General features: G+C 39.8%; 1 protein-coding gene across 1 annotated transcript in view; it reads right to left on the bottom strand.

Annotated features, from left to right (window-relative positions):
- Nucleotides 1-24,418, bottom strand: part of GRIK2 (glutamate ionotropic receptor kainate type subunit 2) — a 687,728-nt gene that overhangs the window by 332,131 nt on the left and 331,179 nt on the right. The window contains exons 8-9 of the mRNA XM_014611075.3: nucleotides 6,886-7,029; nucleotides 5,043-5,150 (exon numbers count right to left, since the gene is read on the bottom strand). Coding sequence (XP_014466561.1) covers nucleotides 5,043-5,150; nucleotides 6,886-7,029 — 252 coding nt within the window. The remainder of the gene's footprint in view (nucleotides 1-5,042; nucleotides 5,151-6,885; nucleotides 7,030-24,418) is intronic.

The following is a 24,418-nucleotide window of genomic DNA, read 5'->3' as shown; positions in this document are numbered from 1 at the left end:
ACTATGCAGTCCCCAGACTGGAATCACCCAGGTCTGGCAAAGACACAGAAAACAGGGGAGAGGGAACAGCTTCAGGCTCAAGATTTCCAGCAGTGAACATTTCTCAGAAATTTCCCCTTCTAAAAATGAATACCTGTTCAAGGCCTTGAGAGCAGTCCTATGCAAGGCAATCTAATTCTTTTACAAGAAGAAGTTCAAGAGTCAGTTTGTCTGAATTCATTGTACCATACACTTACTGATCTCTTCTAATTCCCTAAGGTTATTATTTTTATATAGTGTAAAAAGGTAGGCAGTTCTGTCTGCTGAGATATTCTTTTTCCTTTTTTTTTTTTTTTTTTTTTTTACTGTTGTTACTTCTGTCATCATCTAAGGCCAAAAGTTTCAAAAAACAGGTAGCTCAGGTCAGGCTTCTACATCCACAGTTAGCATTTTTTTTTTGAGTTTTGAAAATGACAGCCAGCTGCTACCACAGCTATATTTGGGTTAGCAATTAATATTATTTACATTAACCCCTTTTTCAGTTATACTGAAAACATGAAAAAGCCCATTACTTGGTGCCAAAAGTAGCTTCTTTCCATTTCTCTTATGTTACAGATGAAAGATTTAGGCATTCTGTCCTTGGAAGAATGTTTATTAGTTCCCTCTGGAGTTTTAGGAAGCTACAGTGTTCGTTGCAAACTGTTGTACTCCAATTTCATGTCAGGTTAGAGACTTATAAATACCAGTTAAAACTGTTTACAGCATTTTCCACTGTTAAAATTGGAAGGGTGCACTACTGCACCCCCCAGTAAAGAGTATAAAACTGATAAATATCAGGTATTGGTTTATTTCAGAGGTGCACCAATACATCTGTCCAATATTGGATATCGGATTGTCACTGATATAAAGAAAATTGGCTGCATCAGAAATTGGCCTGATGTGGCCAATAATTTGGCTGATAAATTCCCATGCACGCGTGCAGCTTCAGTACAGCATGCAGACAGCTCAGAGAGCTGTGTGCAGCTGGCAAGATCGTTGTGAACAAGGGGAGGGGGGAGGGAAGAGGCATGGGGAGGCAGATCATCACCCCCATGGTGAGGGAGGGAGTGGGGTATGGGCTGGGGCAGGCACTGTCTAGCCAGAGCAGGGCGTGGCATGGGACAGACCCATGCCTTGTCTGGGGGGGTGGCTCCCACCCCGGGAGGGCATGGGGGGTGCTTGCCCCTGGGTCTGTGTGGGGCACGGTGGGTGGGCTGCAGCTGTGGGCTGGAACCAAAGCTGCACCAAGCTCTTCTCAGTGGTGGCTGAGCTGGGGCAGGCAGCAGTGGTGCTGGGAGTGGGAGTATGGGGGGGCGCTGCAGTCAACACAAATTTTGCCATAGCCCTCCCCATGGTCCCTCCCTTCTGAACGCTGCTGCCACCTGCCCACCACAGCCCCAACCCAAATCCCCACCTCCACCCACATGCCAGGAAGATCTGAGGCTGTACGAGGCAGCAGTGCTGAGAGGTGGGGCTATGGGGGAGCTACAGCAAAATTTGGGGTGGCTGTAGTGCTGCCACTGCCTGCCCCAGCCCAGCACCCACCAAGAATAGCCCAGTGCAGCCCTGGCTCCTGCCTGCAGCTGCAGCCTGCCTGCCCTGCCCTGCCCCACACAGACCCAGGGCACATGCCCCCCCTCCATGCCCTCCCAGGGTGAGCACAGTGACAGGAACCCCCCCTGCCCGCATGTCCCCTGGACAGCTCCGTCCCATGCCCCACCCCACCCAGCTGGGCAGCGCCTGCCCTTGCCCCATTCCCTCCCTCACCTCAGGAGGAATTGATCTGCCCCCCTCCTCTTCCACCACAACTAACTTACCAGCTGCATGCAGCTGTATCAGAAATTGGACTGGTATCAGGCAATAAAAATCGGCTATCAGTACCAACCTCCAAAATCTGTATTGGTATACCCCTAGTTTATTTTATTTCAGGTGGTTTGCTAGTAGCAATCCATACTTTATTTATGATCAGAAACAGTAAGGAAGAAAATGTATTCTGTGGTCTATACTTACCATGTACATTTGTACCAAGTGTGAGAACTTACTCCCAGGGAACTGCAGACATGTGCCAAATTCTCAAATATGGATGTCTAACATAATTTATTGATATTTAGTGGATTTAGATCTATCAAGTATCACTATGCAAGCATATTTGAAAAATGTAGCCACTTAAATAAGAGGTTTGATTTTCAGAGGTCCTAGCTCTCTTTCCTGCTCTTGTCATTTTCTAAGACAGCCTTCCACTTTAAGTCAGATCAAGTTGCAAAATCCCTATATTTATGAGATCAAATCCTGGAGGAATTGAAAAGTCACAACTTCCATTTTCTGATCAATAGTGCACCAAAGTATTAAGTAACTACCTACAGCAAACCCAGCCTGGTACTGTACAGAACCCTGTTCTTTGGAAGAATTAAGAAGTGCTCTATTGACATAAAAGTTAATACCTTTCTCCTTTACTTCTTTATAGTATATGTACAGCATGGGAAAGAAGGCCAAAACTTGTAACAAAAATGCTGTATATCTATCTTCATGGCTAGGGACAAAAGTTACAAATAAACCAGTTTAAGTGATCAGAAACTGGTTTAAACCTGTAACAAAACATAATTTAAATGTACTTAAACCACTTAGAAAATGGCTAAAATGGGTTTAAGATAAATCTGGTTGGATGTAGTATCAGACTTAACTGATTTAGGTGAAACCAGTTTAAGGAACTTCTGTCCCAGACCCCTTCCTGGTTCAAATTAACTCACAGTCCCCCAGCATCCCACGATGATTGCAGCCCTGGCCTGTGCTGTCTGCTCAAGTAGAGCAGGGTTGGTCCCACCCCTCTGCACCCTAGCCAGAGCAGTATCACTATTTACTGGCTAAGGGATGGGGGTAGGAAACCTGGCTCTAAATTCTAGCCAGGGTCTGCCTGGAGAGAGTGGAGCAACCCCTCAAGTGTTTTACCATGCTAGGGGTCTGCCTGGAGGGGGTGGAGCAGCCTTTCAAGTCTTTTCCCAGATGCTGGCCTGGCCTGCAGGCTGGGGAGAGGCATTTAAACCCCCATTCCCCTTCCAGTTCAGCCTGCCAGCCTGGCTGGCATCTGGCCACACCTCCTGCTCCTCTGCTTGAGTGGAGAGCAGGTGAAAAGCCAGGCAGGGGCTGCTGGGTTCCCTTGCAGGTGATGGAGGGGGTTTAAAGCCCTCTCACCTCCCCTCCACTTCAGTATGCCAGCCTGGCCAGGGTCTGCCCAGCCCCTCCCCCCCCCCACACACACACACACTCTTCCACTCAAGCAGGGAGCAGGGGAAAAACCAGGAAGGTGTTGTACCCCCAGGCAAACCCTGGCTAAGGTCCAGGACCAGGGAGAGTTTTAAACTCTCTCCCTCCTGACCTTAGCCTGTGAGCCCCTGGCTTGGGTATAACCATGGCTCCCCCTTGAGCAGGGGGTGGGGTCCAGCTAGGGGCTGTCCCCTCCTCCCCCCAAGGTAGACCCAGGCTGCACAGTCCCATGCAGCCAGGGAGGACCTCCCCACCTCAGCCTGTGAGCCCCTGGCCAGGGAGTGGCCAAAACCCTGGCAGGGGCTTCCCCCCTCCCCTCGAGCAGGGAACAGAAGCCTTGCAGGGACGCCCCGCCCCCCCTCAGGCAAACCAGAGTTGGGGTCCCATGTGGGTCAGGGGGGTGGTTTAAAGCCCCCCTTCTTCTGGCCTCAGCATGCTGACCCCAGGCTGGGGCCTGACCATACCCCCTCTATTGAAGCAGGGACAGGGTAGAAAGCCTTGGAGGGCTTCTCTCCTCCTTTCCCTTTGGCAGTTGCTCTAGCACCCCACAACTTCTCACCTGAACCACTGCAGGCATGTGGCACAATTTCTAGAATCATAGATTTCATAGATTTCATAGACATTAGGGCTGGAAGGGACCTCGGAAGATCATCGAGTCCAGCCCCCCATCCAAAGGGCAGTAGTGAATGTCTGCTCGCTTCTTCTCAGTTCAAGCTATGCAGTTTAGACTAATCTGCAAAGATTGGATTGATTCAGCCTCTGGTTTTTTGTCTGTCTGTACTTAGCCCATGGGAAAAATTCTGGACCTGAAAAAATGTGGTATGTACATTCCTCTGCCTCTCTGAAATCCAGTTGAATTACATCACAATTAACACCTGTTTTGGACTTGGCTAATGGGGCAGATTTTCAAATGAATTTATGTATCTCATAACCATAATCTTCCATTGAAACTAAGCATTTAAATAAGTTAACGTGTTTTCAAAAGTCTTTGGCATGAAGGAGCTCTCTTCAGAAGCTGTGTTCTGTCCTTCTGCTGAAAAACTAGAGATTTCTTTTAGGTCTCAGAATTATTTTGAAAAACTGGGATTCAATCTTGCCCCTACTGCAATCAATGAATGTGTAGCCATCTCTGATCTGAATCTTTGATGACTTTTGAATCTTGAATATTGGCCATGTGTTTTGCACCAGTTGACTTTACCATTTTACACCAGAAAGCTGTTGAAACTTCATATAAATACACAGAATCCTTTTCCATTCATCATTATCTTTCTATTACTCCAGAGTTCTATAATTTCACCCATAAATATAATCAGCCCTCTTCTACTGAATATACATTTGTGATTTTTTTCATAGGAATTTTAACTTGTTACACTTAAAATGCTACCTGTTCATTTTTGGTATTTGTCTTGTACTAATGATTTGCTTATTTATATTTGTGTCTGGTGACTGTGTTCTGTAATCTCTTTGTGGATATGAATTGTACCTGTTGCACAAAGTAAAATACTTGAAGTGTTGTAAGCAATGTTTTACCTCTACATCCTAATTTAGTATGAGCAATTTATTTTAGTCATCATAAATATAAAGGTTTTTTTTCCCCCAGGGTATTCATGAAATGTCACTTTTCATAAGCACACAAATGTGCCCCTATATCCAATGTAATGTGATGGTATAACCTTGTATAAATAGCCTTTTCCCAGGAAATATATATATATTTTTTTATATTTCACATGACTCTCAGTAAATATACTGATCATCTTACCTACCTTTTCAAGACCTTCCTCCTTGAGGCTGATCACATCTAAATCAAAATCTGTCCTTAAGCCATTGGTTTTGTTAAAAGTTATCCTGCCTGTGAGGCCTTCCCAGTGGGCCTATAGAAAAAGAAGACAATAATAATTTCTATAAATAAGAATAATAGAAAGAACAAATTAATGTTTGAAAATGGGATAGTTAATTCATTACATTTAAATAATTAAATAGTTAATAATGGGATAATTATTCATTACATTTAAATAATTTACCTTGTGGCTGATTTTAAAAAAATAATTTCATATGCACTTCTGAGATTCTTAGGGTTCTTTGCTAATTAAACCAAACTTTCTTTAATCTTTCCACACAGTTTCTTAAGAGCTCTCTATTTTAGCCCATAAAATGGTTTGACTTAGGGTGATAAAAGGATATTTCTATAAAAAGTTATTTCAATATTTACAATTTCCATTTTATTCCCTCCCCTATAGGCTGGCTTGTTTCTTTTGTCTAGGATGATGTCTTAAGAATATTTTATGTGTGGCTCAAGGTGCCAAATCATTAAAATCTCACTGGGACAACTGACATGGAAGACACTAAGGCCACCTCCAGATGCGCATGGCTGTGCACTATACTGCACATTCCATTGTTCTCTGCACCACAAGGGAGCAGTGGGGAGGGAGGTTTTTTTAACTGCTGGATATCCAGGGGTCAAACAATCCTGTGGAGAAAAAAGTCAGAGTGGTGCACGTGGCAACAGCGTGCACTGCCCAAAGCCAGAACCTGGCCAGCTGGAGCTGCGCTTCGCTGCTGGTCAGGATCCGTGTGGCAGGATTTCCACTGCTGCAGTACTGCCTCCCCAGTGCTCGCCCCAGCCTCCCCTACCCCACCTGGGGTAACTTGTCCTGCCTGAGTGCACATTGGGCATAGGCATCCCCAGGGAACAGAACCAAATGTCAATGCACAACGGGACATTGTCTGAATGACTACCTCTCAGAAGTCTCTCTCCTTTATTTAAAAATGCACAATATATTATTTTCTAATGGCTTAGAGATGACATGTCATTCATAAGTGGTAGAGCCAAATTATAGCATCATTGATAGTAGGACTATTAATTTGTATTTATTACATAGTCTCCATCACCTATTATATTTTTCAAAAGGAAGAGTTGTCCAAAGACCAGTTATTATCTTGAAAGTATGCATCACTAAAATAGTGATTTTACTGCCCAGATGTATTATTGATACCTTAGTATTTCATATGATGGAAATGGGAAATACAGTAGTGGCAGCCAGACATTTATGGGCCAAAAATACTGAATCCTGCATAGTACTGATCTTCAACGTTCTAATAATCCATGATTGTATCATTATTACATTTTAAATAAAAATCCAGGAGAAACTGCCCTTCCATAAAAAAAGAAAACAAGTAAATAATGGATATTTATGATAGAAAACAATCCAGGGACAAACAGAACAAACACCAGAAAACAAATAGGAAAAGTTGGCCTGGATGGGACAGGAACACAAGCCAGAATTTAATTGTTGTGTTTTACATATTTGCTTCTATGATGGTTTCTAACATCACAGAACTGTCAACCAAATATTTCTTTTTGTTTGTCTATAGTGCAGATCTGTCACTCTTTTGTATTTATTTTATATTTATAAATTGTTCCCAATTTCTCCTGCAGCAGGAAGAGTTTTCAACTACATATACTGCCATGACTGCAAGTTTCCCACATACCAAAAAGGAGAAAGAGATCCACCTGCTAGGAAAAAAAAATCTGAATCAGAGCAGAATGAGAATATGAAGAAAGGGAGGAAAAGTAGGGAAGCAGAACATATTTTATTAGTGACATACCTCTTTAATGAGACTCATAAAGCGGGTCCCAAAGCGCCATGGCTTGTGCCGATTACACTGTAATGAACTGACAGTCATCTGTGGGAACTGCTGGACAGCCACTGACACCACATGAACTGCATCATACATTAAAGCAGCATCCGTCTGAAATTAGAATGAAATCAGTGCAGTGAACATAAAATTGAATGACAGGAATGAGAGGGAAAAAAAATCTGTCCTGCTGTTCAATATGATGCAAAGAGAAAACAATTTGACTGCTTGTGCAATACTGTCAAAAGCAACCTGGTTACCAAGTTCATACACCAGAAACGTCAAGCTCTTCCGTCTCAGCTTTTCGTTTTTTAATCCTGAAATAAGGGCCCAATTACCAGCTATCCACAGCCATTGTGGAGCACTGACATCTACGATAACTTGTTTTTATATTAAAAAAGCTGTACCTTAGGAGCCTGTATAAATCACACTATACATGTATATGTCAGTGAACAAGTTATTCCCTTGACTGAGAAGAATAATGACAAATTAGCAAAGGTCTTAGCTAAAAAGTACAGAAAGCATAGAAATATCCATTTATTTCCATTTTATAATTATGGAAAAAAATAAAATCTCAAAGGTGTTCAGCATATTTGCCAATCACTTTTTCAGGTGTAAGCATAATCCCTAGGGTTGACTTGACCAATATCCCCTATAAATGAGAGAATTTAGAATTACACTGAAACACAGATGCATCATTTTAATTGCTATCTTGTGTCCTTTGAAATAAACAGTCTGTTCAGACCCAGAATAGATTAACTAGTCTTGTTCTACCAACAGTACTGAGCCAGCTTCTCAGTATATTCTGTAATGATGTTTTAAGAAACTAATATGCCTCTTCTACTACACCTGATAAACAGAGGAAAGCCTTGCCACCAAAACAGAAGAGGACTTCACAAACTCAGCTGGTACAAATGAACTCTATGCCATCTGCTCAGTATACCTTAGAGGAAAAGGACCTATTTCCCCTTCTCATTCACATAATTAGTGAGCTGTGAAATGAGTTCTTTAATGGATAGGAAACCTGGAGATTATTGCACTTGTCACAATACAATACAATGCAATACAAAATGAGCTTATATAGTGCCTTTCATGCAAATGCATCCCAAGGCACTTTACAATAAAACTAAACATAAAAATGCAAAAGTGTTCTGCCATTATGGATCATAAGCTAGTGTTAAAAGAGAGAATATACTTTTAGATTTCAATTGGTCTCCTGAGGTGACATTGCAAAATTCACACAGGAATAAATCCCAATTTTAAAATAGCCAGTGCATTGGTTTGGGAGATGATCTTAAGCAGCTAGCAGGTTTGTATGGAGACTGCAACCCAGAAAATACACAGGTCCCAAATTGCTCACTACTTTCCAAGTCATTAGAGAGCTTTTAAGTGCAAATTGATATCTGACAAAGAGCCTATGAAGCTCCCAAAAGCTGAAGTAACATGCTGAGTCTGCTTTATATGAGTTAAAATACTGGTGGCAGCATTTCATACAAGTTAGAGTCTAGACAACAGTCTCTCAAGTTAACCATAAAATAAAGTACTACTTATTGTTTTGGCTCAGAAATGCATGCACTGTGGTCTTCTGCTAACTAACTACATTCTTCTAACTAATGAAGAGAAATGTTGCACACAGATCTCCCATAGCAATTGGTAGTCAGAATTCTTTCCACAGTGACCATCACTGTTTTCAGCAGAGTTGGTAGCCATGTTAAAGTCAGAAAGAAAGCAGGACAGGATGGCACCTTAGGGACTAACTGGTTTAAAGAGACAGCTGCCCTCGCATTCCCCTGGCATACTTGAGGTACCTTGATGACATTACCTTTATGGGGACACATGGGAAGAAATTACTAGGGAAAAAAATCTACTGGGAGTTTAGTAACCATTCCTCCATCATACTAACTCTTCAATACTCCACCCAGAAAATTCATTTCTTGGACACCATTGTGAAAGTTTGCAATGTTTCACAGTGTATAGCTGGCCTCTATAGCTATATCACTAGCTTCTGTCCTAAACATGCCAAGAGATGCATCTTACAGGACCAGGATGAACACCTTAGGGATCTAGAACAGGTTTCCTACACTTAGGGCTCACATACATGCCATAATTTTTGCCCTTTCATGTGCTGCAACAGTGTATCTGTTTGCACAACCAGGACTTGTCTATGTTTTAAATTTCTTTCTTGTGCATTAAACTAAAACTCCTCAGATATAGTTTGGTTTGGCTCACTGGGAATTAAAGCATCATGTCCATGGATTTGTTGCATGAAAAACAAAGGCACTCAGAGACATGCAATGAGCTTCTTTGTCCACCAGATGGCACTGTAACTTTTTTGTCGTTCACCCCTTCAAATTGCTTTTGCTTTCAAATTGCTTCCACTCTTTTTTTCTTGTGTGGCTTTTTTTTTCTTCTTCTTGTTTGCTAGCTTCCTGCTTCCACAGCTGTGTGGCAGGTCATAGGCACCGGGTGGGTGGGGGGCCCCAGGCCAGGGGTGCAGCACTGGACTGTCCTGCTCTCCTGTGGTGCCAGCCAGGGACCCGGCTTAATTTGCTTGAAAGCCTATTGCGTGTAAACGCAGATAGAATACTCCAAAATAAACAAGTTTAAGTTGTATAAACCCATTTAATTTAATTTAATGAGGAATAAAACCTGTGGTGTCTACAGGCACCATTAGAGAATAATCCCAAAACCAGCTATGCAAATCATCGGAGCCAGACTCAGATCCTGCTCTGACCCACTATGACACCATCCCTGTGACAGGCCAACAGAATACCTCCGGCTGTTACTTACAGCCCCATACCTCACTAATGACCTACAACCCCTCTTGGAAAATGAAGAACATCTCAAAGACATCTTGTACGACAAGCCTGCCCTGCATTAGAGGCATCCCCCTAACCTCAAGCAACCTCTCTCCAACAATAGACTACCTAACTCAATTTCTGAAAATTCACTAGGACATGCTACAGACCCAGATGTTAAATGTGCCCCCTCATCAACACAGACCACAGCATCATTGGACCAGTCAGCACAAATTGCAGCATTTGGGATTCATGCATCTGTTCCTCCACTAATGTCATAGAATCATAGATTCCTAGATGTTAGGGTCGGAAGGGACCTCAATAGATCATCGAGTCCAACCCCCTGCATAAGCAGGAAAGAGTGCTGGGTCTAGATGACCCCAGCAAGATACTCATCTAACCTCCTCTTGAAGACCCCCAGGGTAGGGGAGAGCACCACCTCCCTTGGGAGCCCGTTCCAGACCTTGGCCACTCGAACTGTGAAGAAGTTCTTCCTGATGTCCAATCTAAATCTGCTCTCTGCTAGCTTGTGGCCATTGTTTCTTGTAACCCCCGGGGGCGCCTTGGTGAATAAATACTCACCAATTCCCTTCTGTGCCCCCGTGATGAACTTAAAGGCAGCCACAAGGTCACCTCTCAACCTTCTCTTGCGGAGGCTGAAAAGGTCCAGTTTCTCTAGTCTCTCCTCGTAGGGCTTGGTCTGCAGGCCCTTGACCATACAAGTTGTCCTTCTCTGGACCCTCTCCAGGTTATCCGCATCCTTCTTGAAGTGTGGCGTCCAGAATTGCACGCAGTACTCCAACTGCGGTCTGACCAGCGCCCGATAGAGGGGAAGTATCACCTCCTTGGACCTATTCGTCATGCATCTGCTGATGCATGATAAAGTGCCATTGGCTTTTTTGATGGCTTCGTCACACTGCCGGCTCATGTTCATCTTGGAGTCCACTAGGACTCCAAGATCCATTTCCACCTCTGTGCCACCCAGCAGGTCATTCCCTAGGCTGTAGGTGCGCTGGACATTTTTCCTCCTTCATTTATGAAATGTATATGCTATACATTTCATATATGACATCACCTGCTTACTGGCACTCTTTGCTAGCTACATTATCCAGACAGGGAAATCTCTATGTAAAATAATGAACAGACATCAATTCAACATCAGTTCTACAAAGACACAAAAGCATGTGGTTTTTCTAACACTTTACCATAAATGGACTTTCTATTGGTGACCTATTTTGTTTGTGCTTAAACAAAAAACCTTAAAAAGCAACTTGAATGGTAAACTAAGAAATAAGATATCATCCACAGAATTAATCATGTTAACCAGAATTAACTTTGGTGCTTGCTGTGGTGGCCATTAGACCTATTAGATAAACCAGCTCCATTATTCATGCAAACTTTGTTTCATTAGCACATCCTTCTTCAGTAAGCTTGAAGTAATACTTGTGCTTAAGTACTTTCTTGATTAAGGATGGACTCAGATACATACTTAAATATTTTGTTATATTGAACTAGTATTTTACTTCTCCATCTCACAAGGTGTGTATCTTGATTGACTGAAAGTGAGAGACCCGAAAAAGGAAGCAGGCAGGCAAAGCTTATGTCAGATGTGAATGGCTGTGGTACCTCCACAGGCACTTCCACCTCCTTAACTTAACCTCTTCAGCTTTGCAGGGAGTGAGATGTTGTCACTTTTGACTATCCTACCCCACTTTGCCCACCCTCCCTAGTTTGTATCTAGGAATTGTGTACAAGTTTGATTGATTATCTACTTTGGGACCATGACAGAATTGTCCCCATCAAAATTTCATGATAAATTTAAAAGAGGGTGACTGTTTCAGCAATTAGAATATTTTAAGAGGAGACTTTGAGGCAGAACATCTATGAGAGATGACCAAGGTAAGTATTGAATTTCAGAGTCTAGTTAAAATAATCTCGCTCAGAAGAATTTCTGACACAGGACAACAAGGTGCGTAATGAGCTGGGAAATTAAAATGAGTGGTTTTTTTCTAAAATTCTCTAAAATTAATTTCAGCTCTCTAAATTTACCAAACATGATGCTGCATATAATAGCTGATGTGTGCCAGCATTAAATTTGAAATGGACCAAGTCATAGGTATTCTAGTAATTAGGCCACTGAGAGAAGGCAGGAGCTGGGGACATACTTTAAAACACAGGATAAGTCAGAGTTTGGGAATCAAGTTACCAGTTTTCAAAGGGAAACCCTAGACAAACTCCAGAACACAGGCTAGGTCAAGATTCAAGGAGTAAGACCAAGTAACCAGATTCAGAGGAAAATCCTGGAGCCAGTCCAAAAAGTAGGCAGGGTCAAAGCCCCAGGCACATGTAGCCCACTAGGCAATTAGCTCAGACTGGTTGTAACTGTTACTTTGTCACAACCAATTTCACTCATACCCTTTGCTGTATTTGCAGTGGGACCAATAGTTATCTCCTCCCAGGTAAATGAATTACCAAAACCTCAACCCAAAAGTTCTGCTGTCTCAATTCTCTGAAACTGGACAACATGAAGATTCAGTACAAATGTTTTCCAGTACAACAGCGGAGAAGCTAACACAATCACAAAGTGATTCATCCAGAACAGAAAATAATCCCGTATTCAGTTGAGGAACATATTCTCCTTCTCAGTTCCATTCTTTTACCATTCTCCCTCCTGCATTTCTGTATGGATATTATATTTGTCTATTTTAATCATGTGCATTTGCACAGAAATGCATAAAATTGCTGAAATACTGCTTGGTAAGTACCACATATACATTTGGAAGACAATGCTCATTCTACCAGCTGTGGTGGGCATTTGATGTAGCTGGAGGCAGTGAAGAGGTGATGGATAGGGAGTAAGTCTTAAGCAGAAACAGTATTTCTAGTGCTCTGCTTTTCTTCATCAACTCCAGAGTGTTGAGAGTTTGGCTTTTTTCCACATTTTTTTTCTTTGTGGTGTCAAAGGACAGAAGACAGTTTATAACATCTAGGCACTATGTTTTTTTTTCTCCCATATCAGAACAGCCATTGGCAATGACAATGTGGGAATGGAAGAAAACTATAGCTAATAGCAGTGGTTTGGGACTGTGTTATTGATTTTTAAATATAGAGTGGAGGAAAGGATGAAGGTTAAGTATCAACAGCTTTGTGGACAAGAAAAGCCACTGCAAGTATCATGTTCCACCTTCACCCTTTCCATCCTTTATTGGGTATGTTGGGGACTATGCTGATCTTCAGTTTTGGGGGCTGGAAGGGCTATATCGTACATGGTAAAACTGACAGTGTGGCATGGATTTGTTTCTTTTCTCCATCTGGAATCCAGAAGGCCTGGGTTTAGTGGTCTCATGTACCTGGTAGGTCAGAAAAAGGACTAATTAAGGACTCTAAAATCTACTGAGATAATTAGTCACTATCTGGTCTTGAACTTGAAGCTGCAGCCTATCAGTACATATGCTCATCTCAGGTTTCCATAATGTAGTAAGACACTTAGACTAGTCACTCAGGCCAGCCCTAAAGCTTCCAGTCTAGACTAACCATCTGCCCACTCCTTGTTACTGGGGTGTCTGGCCTCAGACCCAGCTGCCCATGACAAGTGTGACTGTCACTAAGAAGCCATAATGAGTATTTCTTCTAACTTTGTGATACCCCTCATCTCATCTCTCTCACATTAACATGGAGAAAGGGAGGGTGACTGAAGCAAAAGACCCCAATCTTTGTAGACTTTAGAACAAGCATGGTAAAAAAAGTAAGGAGCACAATTAACAAATCTAGCTGAAACAGGAATGAGATCAAATTAAATTGAGCAAAAGGCCTGACAGAAAACATGGTAAAAAGAGGCATTAATATAAATAAACCAAATTTAGTATTGCTTTAGTTTTAAAAATGTTACTGTAGTACTACTATAGTAACTTTTAGCTATATTAAATGTTCTTTGTGAAATGTCTTAAATAAATTGTAAGAAAAAACCCAGCTTTTTAAAAGAGACCATAAAATAAGATTTTTTTAAAAGGGGATAGTGATAAGAAACATTCCAAAATGATAAATGAAGGAGATAAGAAACTGTCCCTTTCAAAGACTGTAATTGCCACAAAGATATAAATCACAGCTAATTGACATCTTTCAGACCATGGGAGAAATGGTTTAGTCTTGTTTCCAAAGTCGCTATGTAACAAGGGGATTTAGATAAACTAATCACAGAACATTTGTTAGAAAAAATAATGTACAATTATGGGTTACACACTGGAGGGAAGTTTGGAGAACTCTGCAAATTCAAACACACCTGCTTCCAGTCTTCATGCCATCCTCCTCCTCCCCACAGTCTCCTCAGTCAATGTAGGAGAAAAATCAATATTTTGCTATCACAGGTAGCCAGAAAGACACTGGAACAAGTATGCATTCTTGTACTTTTGGGGTATAAAATCTGTGCTTTGGGCTGTAGACCTGTCTCTTCCCTTTTTTATCAGAGAGCCTGATTCACTATGGCCATAGGAAATAGTACTCGGAGCAATGGCCTCAAGCTGAAGCAGAGGAAATTTATGTTGGAGATTAGGAAGAACTTTCTGACTATGAGGGTGGTTAAGCATTGGAACGAGTATTCCAATCTCTATCTAGAGATGTTGTGGAATCTCCATCCCTGGAAATTTCCAAGAGTGGGTTTTCAGTTTTCAAGACAGCCCTTGACTGGGGTGATTTAGTTAGGAATGATCTGTTCTTGAGCAGGAAGCTGGACTAGATGCCCTCATGAAATCCCTTCTAGCCCTACTTTTTTGCAAACCTAACCTACCAGTGCACTTGTAATACAGGTCACAGAACACCCAGAGAGAGACATCTCGGGTAGGCCTAACAGTGTAGAAGGTACCATGCCTCCACAGTCAACCTCAAGCCTATAGTACATCACGGACCATTGGAGCCAGTTGAGGTACACACTGAAACAACAGTGATGGATAGTTTGAAGGTAGTTTACTTTTGTTAACTACTATTTCTAAAAGTAAATTTTTGACTTTTAACCTTGCCATATTGTGGTGTCCATGTCTCTTTTTTCTGGGGGCACAGATGGTTTAATAAACTAAATCTGTATATTATATTTTTTTCTGAGTACAAGGAAAGTTGAAATAGGATTTTGAGTTTGGGAAGTGGTATCACAGCCAGTTAACTGTGTGACTTTGTTCATATCTCAATATTTCTAGCCTTCTCTGGTTTTAAGATGTAAAAATATACATACCACTTTAGAAGGCATCTACTATGCATGTATTATATCCATGTAAAAAAAATAATTCATGATGTACCCATTCTAGATTAAATCAGTTTATTCTTTCAATACTTCAGAAGAAGAACCACTCCCCAAATTCAAAATCCTGTTTCAACTATCACTGTCCCAAATCAAAAACTTTCTAAACCATAATCTTCAAATTTATTTTAATAATGTTAGATGCTATTAAAACATGAACTGGAGGACTATTTTATTGCCCCCAAAAAAATTCATTAAGGTTTTATCTATTTTCCAGTACATCAAGTCTTGTTCTCATCTATCTACAACCATATCTCCTGCCTTTCCACAACACATGTCCTACCTTTTCTACATTAACCTCCTGCAACAAAATGCAAGAAGCACATAGGGGAGAAGGGTAAAAGGCAGACTGAATCCTAGAAGTACTAAACCAAGAAACTTTGACATAGACCTTCCAAATAGTTCTCAACATGATCTCTCCTTCTATGTGTAACACTGCATACAAGTAGTAAATACATGAAACGGGATGCTGAGGTACCAGTGGCAGATGTCCTGTGCTAAATAGTTTCACATTTGTGAAAACACTTGGTTGGGAGTTGGGGGAGACACAGTCAGACCGCTGTAGTTCTACTGCATTTCCCCCCACATCCCCCCTCCCCCCCTCCAAGCAGGTCCTTCCCAAAACTGGGGTGTCTGCATTAAGTGGGGAATCAAATTTTCTGCCCAGAGTTGGAAGCATCATGGTTTGATTCCTACCCCATAATGCAACAGCTGTGGTATTAGAGTTCTCTAATGCCTCTGAGGGAGTCTGCTTATCTCACGGCTCATTTTTCTTCATGCTACTGATGTTAATGATTGTACCTCCTCTTTAATGGTCTTAAAGTCTTAAACCTTTCCTGGAGCAATTTTGCTATCTCCTAGCTTCTCCTGGTCTCCCTATTTCATGGCCTTTTTGGATCTTTTCCAAATTGTAGATCCACCCATGGAAACCAGTCTTCAGCAGCAGCTTGGAATTCTCCTTTAGTATGAAAGATATTCTCCTGAATATTAGGCTCTGTCTCTACTCTACAGAGCCACAACTGTGGAAAAATCCTTTTTTCTTCATTTCGCCTACAGAAATAAGGTGATATGTTGTATTTGAGAAAATACAATAATTTAAAGATGCTTTCTAAAAAAGGAGACTGAAGAGGTCAGTAATTGGGAGATAGTCCCTCAGTTAAGCAGTAGATAGACTAAAGGACTGCAGAGGATTGTTTGCTGCTCAACATAAAATGTGTTTAGCTCTTATCATTCATGCCTGACTGTCTTCATTGAACAGAGTGGTCACTCAGACCCTGATACTCAAAAAATGTTCTAGGAGCAGACTGGATTGCTTCTGGAGTCAGGGTCACTATGAATGTTTATCAGGTCCTGGCTAAAGAAGCAGGGCCAGGAAATATGCCATAAGACACACTTGTAATGAAGATTTATAAAATATTATAGCTTTTCCATTCAAAGTTTCATTTAAGTAATGTAATTATGTTTTACTTATTTACTTTTTCACTAGTAAAAACCTGCAGAAATGTATGCCCTCCTGTTTTAAAGAGGTTCATCAAGAAACTCTCTAAAGTAAGTAGCACATTAAATAATTAAGTACCCATTGGACAAATAAGCTTAATAATTTGTTTGATGCTTTTACTGACCTAAAGAGAAACAGAAGTGATATTGAAGCATTCTTAGTAGCAGTGGTTTATTTCCAAAAATCAGAAAATTCTAGTATTTATTAACCATCAATATATAGCGCAAAATTATACCGATAACTTTTGAAGTAAGCAGATTTTTTTTCCACTTAATTTGAATAGCAGAATTCCCACCCCCCACCCAAATCTAAATTTTCCAAAAAGTTCTTCGTTATCTAGGCCAACACCTGACTAGTATAGAAATTTCCTCTATGAAGATAAGGCAATTCCAAACTTTAGAGTATCATATTTGTAATATTCTATTTACAGGTAAAAAATATTCCAAATTATATGTTTGAATATGATAGGAACATAGTATACAGGACTGAAAGTTTCATTCCATGTCATCAGTCCAGTCCTCTGCACTTGCAGGCAACCAAGTGCTCCAGTGCAAACACTCATATGCCACAAATATAAGACAAAACACATAAAAAAACAGCCTAATGCATGCTAGAAATAAAATGCAGGGCCTGTTTAAATTGAAACCCTTTGTGAAGGCTAAAAAATGTTAAAATAAATGAATTAGTGCCATAACAGCATGCTAACAATGGCCAAGGAATAAAAGTTGAGAGCTGAATGAATTATTAGTAAGAAGGTTTAAAGTACTGCAGTCACTTCTTGCCCTGTTACCCCCTATTTAGCTAAAATGACCAATCTTTCAGAGAACATATAGATGTTACACTTAGATTGACCTAACTAGGTTTAGGATGATCCAAATACCAAACTGTACATATGTTTGGGGAGTTTAGATTAGGCAAAAAATGGCTGGCCTGATCTAACTTAGTTCACCTGAGGGTACACTAAGTAGATTAGGCTAACTGTGCCTTACCTAACCTGAATATATGCACACATTCAGAGCTCAGCCCCAGGACTGGAAGCGCCCAATTGCTCATGCCTTCCCTAGAGCTATACTTTTCCAACCAACCCTCCACCCTGACCAGGCTATTTTTACCCCTACTAACCTCCCCCTCACCCCCATCCCTGGACAGACTACTGCCTTAGCAGACCCACCAACCCCCCTCTCCTCCTCCTGGACCCACCACATTTTCTCAAAGATCTGCTAGCCCCCAACCCCAATCCCACTCACCCCTCCCCCTCCCCTGACTTATTAAGATTACATTCCCAAAGCAGGTCCTGCCCCTGGCGAACATGTGTACAAGTGGGACCCAATCTAAGATCATGAGGCTTAAAGTAAGCCACATAATCATATATCAGATTCTGGAAACATCTGCACATGCCCTAAGTTATGAGCAACCAGAAGTGACATTCTGGTTATTTGTGAAGCAGAAAAAATATTAGAGTGTATTATTTTAATCCTTGGCAGGGTACCAAGACAACATAACTAGTAGGTTATGATGTAGGTAATACTTTTTTGTATTTTTCTCTCCAGAAATAACTGCAAATTCTTTTGGTAGGGTTTTTTTGTTTTGTTTTTGTTTTAGTTTTGCCTTTTTTTTGAAGTACACATTACTGTTTATTACAGAAGGCTAAGACAAGATGGCGATGAGATTTACAGCAGTCCTTAATTCTTGTGGAGCTCACTCAAATGTTTGCCTGGCCCCCAAGGTAGCTCTGTTTCTGCATAAGGAAGCTTTCACCTACAAAAGAAGTCCCATTGTGTTAGAAGAGTAGAGCTGCTGCCTAGGGTCCTAATCATTTAGATGACCTTTCAGGGTGTTTTTGGCTGAGGCGTTAAAAGTGCGTTAATACTACAGAGCAAAGGACAAAATCAGGATGACTAACTTATATCAAATAACTTCTATTTTTCCCCTCTGTCACTGGAGGTCATAGTTGCATTCTAAACAACCGTGTGCCTAAATTAAATGTAGTTTCCTTCTATTCAAACTTAAAACCTTTACAAGTGTTAATTTCTTATCTGCATGAACTATGGAGATGCATGCTAACAAATTCATACCTGCATTTGTTTCCAGGGTAACCAACACAAAAGTAACTAAAGAAATTAGTACAAAAAGTAGAATACTGTCCACCAAATGATTTTTAAACTAAGGTACTTTAAAATATTCCAACGTTGAATAAACAGTCCATGTAAAATGTGCACAGTATTAATATATTCCTTTATTTAACCATATAATATATCTTGAATAGATAATATACTAAGGCTTTTGATTGGAAAGGAAAGGAGGCATTGAACTTTTCTTAGCTCCACAGGCAGCCAACTTCTACAGAGCCTGTTAAGGCTTCAGGAAAAATCTAGTTCAAACTGATATAAACATAGTCATACTTCCATATTGGAATGACAACCTACTATTTGAATAGTCACATCTATATTTATAATATGAATACCATTTTTACGATAGTTTGGAGCAAGATGAAGTTGTTAAATCTCTATTTTGGTATGAATACAGTGCAGCTAAACCAGACAGTACTTTCTCTAAGGAGGCAAGAAACTGCTACTTCCCATTACTACTTACTCCAGTGGATGAGCTGAAGACATACTGGGAGCAGATTTAAAGCTCTTTCCATTTCCATTTTATCAATATTTCTCACCCAGCTTTGTTGGGAGGAGATTCTGAAATGTCTGCTTCTCCTAGCTCCATGTACAGATCAGAGATGCAGGGCAGCCATATATACAGCAAGCCTGAATTGTACACCCTCTCCCCATAGAGCAACCAAGAACATGTTACAAAATCTTGTCCTTTCTAAAGAAATTCTTTCCAGTACATTTTGCTACTCATTGTATCACAATGACATTTACAAATATCCACTGCAACTCCTTCATTGAATTCTCTCCACCTTTGCCAGTTTGTCAGTAAACGAATTTTCACGCTGTTATCACTTCTCTCAAATCACACTGTACAAATGCAACATACATTGCAAAATGATGAATTAAAACTCTAGAATTAAGTGGCAAATCATATAACTATATTTCACATCCTTTGCACCTTTACTCCCCCTTCTTCTGCCTGCAAAAGGACCCTGTTCTCCAGTGTTATTTCCATTTATTACCTTCTCATAGAACAAATATTCTTGAAAATCCACCAAAATAAACAGAATGATGTAAGGAGTTGGGTATTTGTGAGTCAAGGGATCAGAATCAATAAATTATTCTTTTTTTCCCTGTTTAGCCTTAGTTTCAGGGCTGGATACAAGCATGTGAAAGCTGGGCAGCTGCCCAGGGCCCAGACAGAAAATGGGCCTGAACATAGTCATTTTTTTTATAATTAGCATCATTACCTCTGGCGAATGGGGGACCCAATACTAAAAGTTCACCTGGAGCTGCCAGGAGTCCAGGTACGGTGCTGCCTGGTTTTAATCTAGAAGTTGATTTTTTCACCCCTTCTAAACAGACATGGAGATGTAAAGAAAAACTAATGAATCTCAGAAGTCATGACGTGTAGACCACCCATATTGTCAAACACCTTTCTTTATTCTCTGCAGCTGTCCTTATTGCTCAGAAAATAATATAAAGCTATTATTAAAAATTATTGGATATGGCCTACTACTGGAAGGACCAGTCAGAAGAACAGTGTTGCATATCAAAATAAGTAGGGTATATTTATATTTTCTTAGTGCAGGTATTATTGTCTTGGAGGAGCTTTACAAGCTAAAAACCAGATTTGTAGGCCTTTGTGACTATACCAACATAACCAGCTGTCTTGCTATTTCCTTTGCATAAAAAAAAATCCTGAGACTCCATATAATCACACTACACAACCACACTATTTGCAGCCAGAGTCACTTTACTCTAGTGATTCTTAGTCATCTGCTGGAACAGTCATATCTTATCACAAAGTTACACTTGGGACTGGGCAACTCTGCAGTAGGCTGTAGGAATTAAAAGGAAAGGAAGGAAAGACAGATATTACAAAGACTCCTTTCCCCTCCCATTTCTCAGGTCTTGGACTAAGCACAGCTTTGCTGGATCAGAGGTTTCATTCCAAACTGAGAAGATTATAAAATGTATTTATTGTAAAATGTGTCATTCTAAATGTGGTTTGCTTTTCCTTTTCAGAAATCTCATGTTAAAAAGGCACTACAAGAGTTTCTGTGGAACTCCAAGGAACTATCCTTCCCTCCCACCTTCTCTGTGGTTGTATAGTTTATAAATAGTTTTTCATTGGGGGACCATCTTAAATTTGAAGTCATCTTGGATTGGGATAAATATGGTATTTAAGTAAAAGTAGACATACAAAGTTAAGAACCAGGCATTACCTCTGCCATTTGTTGCAATGTCTACACTTCCTTTAGCATTACAGATACACTATATTAAATCCTTGTGCCCTCTCACAGCAGTCCCTGACACAAGTAGAAAACACTACTGTAATGTATTCACTGACTAAAAGTTAAGGCAACAGCTGAGTATTATAGAAATGACAGTAATTGGAACGGATTAAGGAGTTTTTACTTCATTTTTAGGTTTAGTCATATACCAAAAACATGGGTTGGATAATAGAAATATTCTGGTCCATGTAGGATTATTGGCAAGCAAAGAGAAGAGTGGAGGAGAAGACTATATCCCTCCCCATCTTCCCTCTTTACAATTTAAAAAAAAAATGAAAAGATCAATTGCAAAATAAGAATAAGGTATGTTGGATTTTGTTCTTTACTTTTCCTTTATGCTGTGTAACACAGTTTAATCTTTTTTCCCCCCAATCTTATTTTCATTGCTATAAAATTATATTAGGTTTCAGAAATAAATTAGACAAAACTCAGTGAGGATTTCTTATCTTTTTCAGGCTGTCAGATGGAAAACTAACAATATTTAAGCAAGCAGCAGAAGATGGAAAAGGAAATTGTTCACATTTCATAGGTTTTTAGGCTAGAAAGGACGACCATGACCATACACTTTGACCTTCTACAGAAAAAGTGAATTTCTATACCTTGTGCAAATTCCAACTCTATGTCTAATAATTTGAAGTTTCAGGACATTGCTTCCACTTCTTTGTTAAAGGACTTTTACAAGATCCTTGAAATGATATCATACTAAGCTGTATCTTGTATTGCAACTGTTTTGTGCTCTCTCCCACTAACTCGATTATTCTTAAAACTTGATAAATCTTAAAGTGTGCTAAATGCAAAAAGAGTGAATATCTCTCTCTGTGAAGGGCTTTTCTATCTCCTCAATCTCTTCTACAAATATATGCATATACTTTCACAGATGGCTTTAATTCCAGGATGGAGTGCAAGTTCTTTCTGTTTGTGGAACTCACCTCAAGGTTTTGCAATATACAAAATTCATCCTTTAGTAAATGTTATGTTACATTTCAGGTCTCTGTTAAGGACAAGATTAACTACTCAAACTTTGTGTATGTGATTAAGGATGACTCCATAAGTATACACAGGAGAATTTAAATATACTTCAGGGATTTATCTAATCTCACCTAGACATCTTATTATACATAGTCCTGCATAAAGCACTATTGCCATTGTGCTAACTGGCGTGCTATTTCATTGACACGAGGAAGGTGGTTGGTAAAAGTAAAGTAGGATCAGGAATATATACAATGAGGAGTCTTTGAGGAGAGAGGACTAAAAGAGGTTGGTTTCTTTGGCCAAGCAAAACAAAGGGGTTAGAAGATTTAAAAATCTTTAGCAATTATTAAATGAACCACAAACACAAAATCATCTGCAGAAGGGAGTTCGGTTAGATGAAGCCTGACAGATGCAACAATATGTATGCATTCTACAGAACCAACATATTTCTTCTACTCCCAGAAAGCTCTCCTATTTAAGGCAATTATAACCACTGAATGAAATTAAACAGAAATGGCTTGCAAACCCAGTTCCTCCCTTCCTTGGGTAATAAAGTCTATTGCCCCTGAAATCATTTCACTTAATTCTCACTTGCTCACACATCCCACACCCCATTTTGTTGAGTGAGATTTAATAAATCTCTCAGTCTGGGATTAAATTTTACTGTTTTATGAACTGTTAAATTGCATTCTATGCTTATTAAAGCTGGTGTTCTCTCACTTCTTGACACATTCCCAACTCCACCCTGGGGTACAATTAAACAAACAGTGGAGATTTTGTTTTCACCACTGGAATACATTCCAACTGGGAACAAAATATGAGCATCAGCAAGCCATCAAACTATAAACAATGTGCACTTCATTTTCCAAATATGACTAAACCTGCAAACATAAACTATTTTTAAAATAGGGTAATATTTCACATGAATAATAATTATCGCACCAAGGGGAAGCTGTTTAGATGTTTTTTTAAGTATAGATACCCAGTGAATTTTAAACAGTGTGTTTGCTTAAGAAAATTATGTGCCTGTAATTTAAATAACAGAAGTTATATAACCTAAAGAATAGGCGCAAATGATTTTTTTTTCCATTATCATCAAAAAGCTCCCTTTAACATCGAAGAAATCAGCATTTATTGTTGCACCAGAAATCATATGGTCAAAATAATCATAAAAAAAAATACCTAAGATAAATCTATTATACTGATGTTTGGTGAAAATGTCAATTTATTTTATTTTTACATAATACAAATATGAGGTTAGAAAAAGAGGTTTCCTTCTGCCTCCTGAATAAAGGGAATATTTGGCTTCATACCCTCCAAGAGCAGGAGGACAAGGAAGAGGAAGGCCAGTCAAAGGATTCAACAAAGATACTTTGTAGTCTATGTTAAAGGAAAAAGCCAATACATTTTGACTATTAACTGGTCATTTAAAAAAAAAAAAGAAAGAAAAAACATTAATGAAGCTTTAATTTACGAGTGAAACAAACAACAAGATCACATACATATAAGCATATTTCTTACATAAAAATTAATGTTAACAAACTAACATTTATTACTTGAACCAGCATTCTTCATCACTGAAAAAAACCTCAGTGCTTCTGACAGCTAGTAATGCAATTTCTGGCACTGGAAACCAGAAGTACATGAAAACACATTAAATAGGTGGCCACCTATTACAGCGTGAGCTAATGTGAGTTAAGAAATTTCAGAGAACCTGACATTTTGATAGCAATTAACAAAAAAATTATACGCCTAATAGAGTTCATTGTTCAAGAGTTGTAAGTTGACCTTTGATGAGAATCTTGGATTTAATTTTCACAAATAAAATTCTAAGTATTAGAATATGCCCTGTTGAACACAGCAAAGTTTTGAGTTTAGTTTGGTGGTCAAGGACACATTATCATTCATTATCCCTGGGGAAAGTAGGCAGACTTGTGGAAAGGCCAAAATGAAGAAGGAACCAAACTGCTTAATCAACCTGTACCTTCATATTAAATTTGGTTGGATGCTGTTTCATCCAGTTTAGACTCAGAATTATGTTTGCTCTTGTTCAGCAGTCTGGTATGTGAGATCTACCTAAAACTAAATTCCTGAATTCTTTTACTGGATATTAATTCTGAATTAGTAGGAAATCATTTATTTTTAAATTAGTTATGTGATAAGCACCAGTCAGGATGGCTGCAGTTTGCACTCCAAAAACATGTAAAGGAGAGAAACAAGTGGGATGAAGCCGTGGAGAAGAAGGTGGTGGATCCAGCTGTCCTTATCCAAACTATACTTACATATAAATATAAGTGATTGGAAACCAGTCTATATCCATAACAGAATGGAAGTTTGGCACAAAACTGATTTATACTCCTTATAACAGAAGTTTGGCATACATAGGATGTTTAAAACATAATGGAACCTGGTCTAAGATTTGCACCCCCTCAACAAAGGGCAAATGAGTGACCTGTTTGCTATCAAACTAAACTAGGCCACTTACAGAAAACGACGTAACTTAGATCAATTCTGCCTTGGGCTTTTTGAATGCCTGTATCTAGCCT

Source organism: Alligator mississippiensis, chromosome 1 (assembly GCF_030867095.1).
Source record: "Alligator mississippiensis isolate rAllMis1 chromosome 1, rAllMis1, whole genome shotgun sequence".
NCBI classification, from domain to species: Eukaryota; Metazoa; Chordata; order Crocodylia; family Alligatoridae; genus Alligator; species Alligator mississippiensis.
The sequence above is the reverse complement of the archived record's forward strand: the minus strand, read 5'-3'. Positions and strand labels throughout refer to the sequence as shown.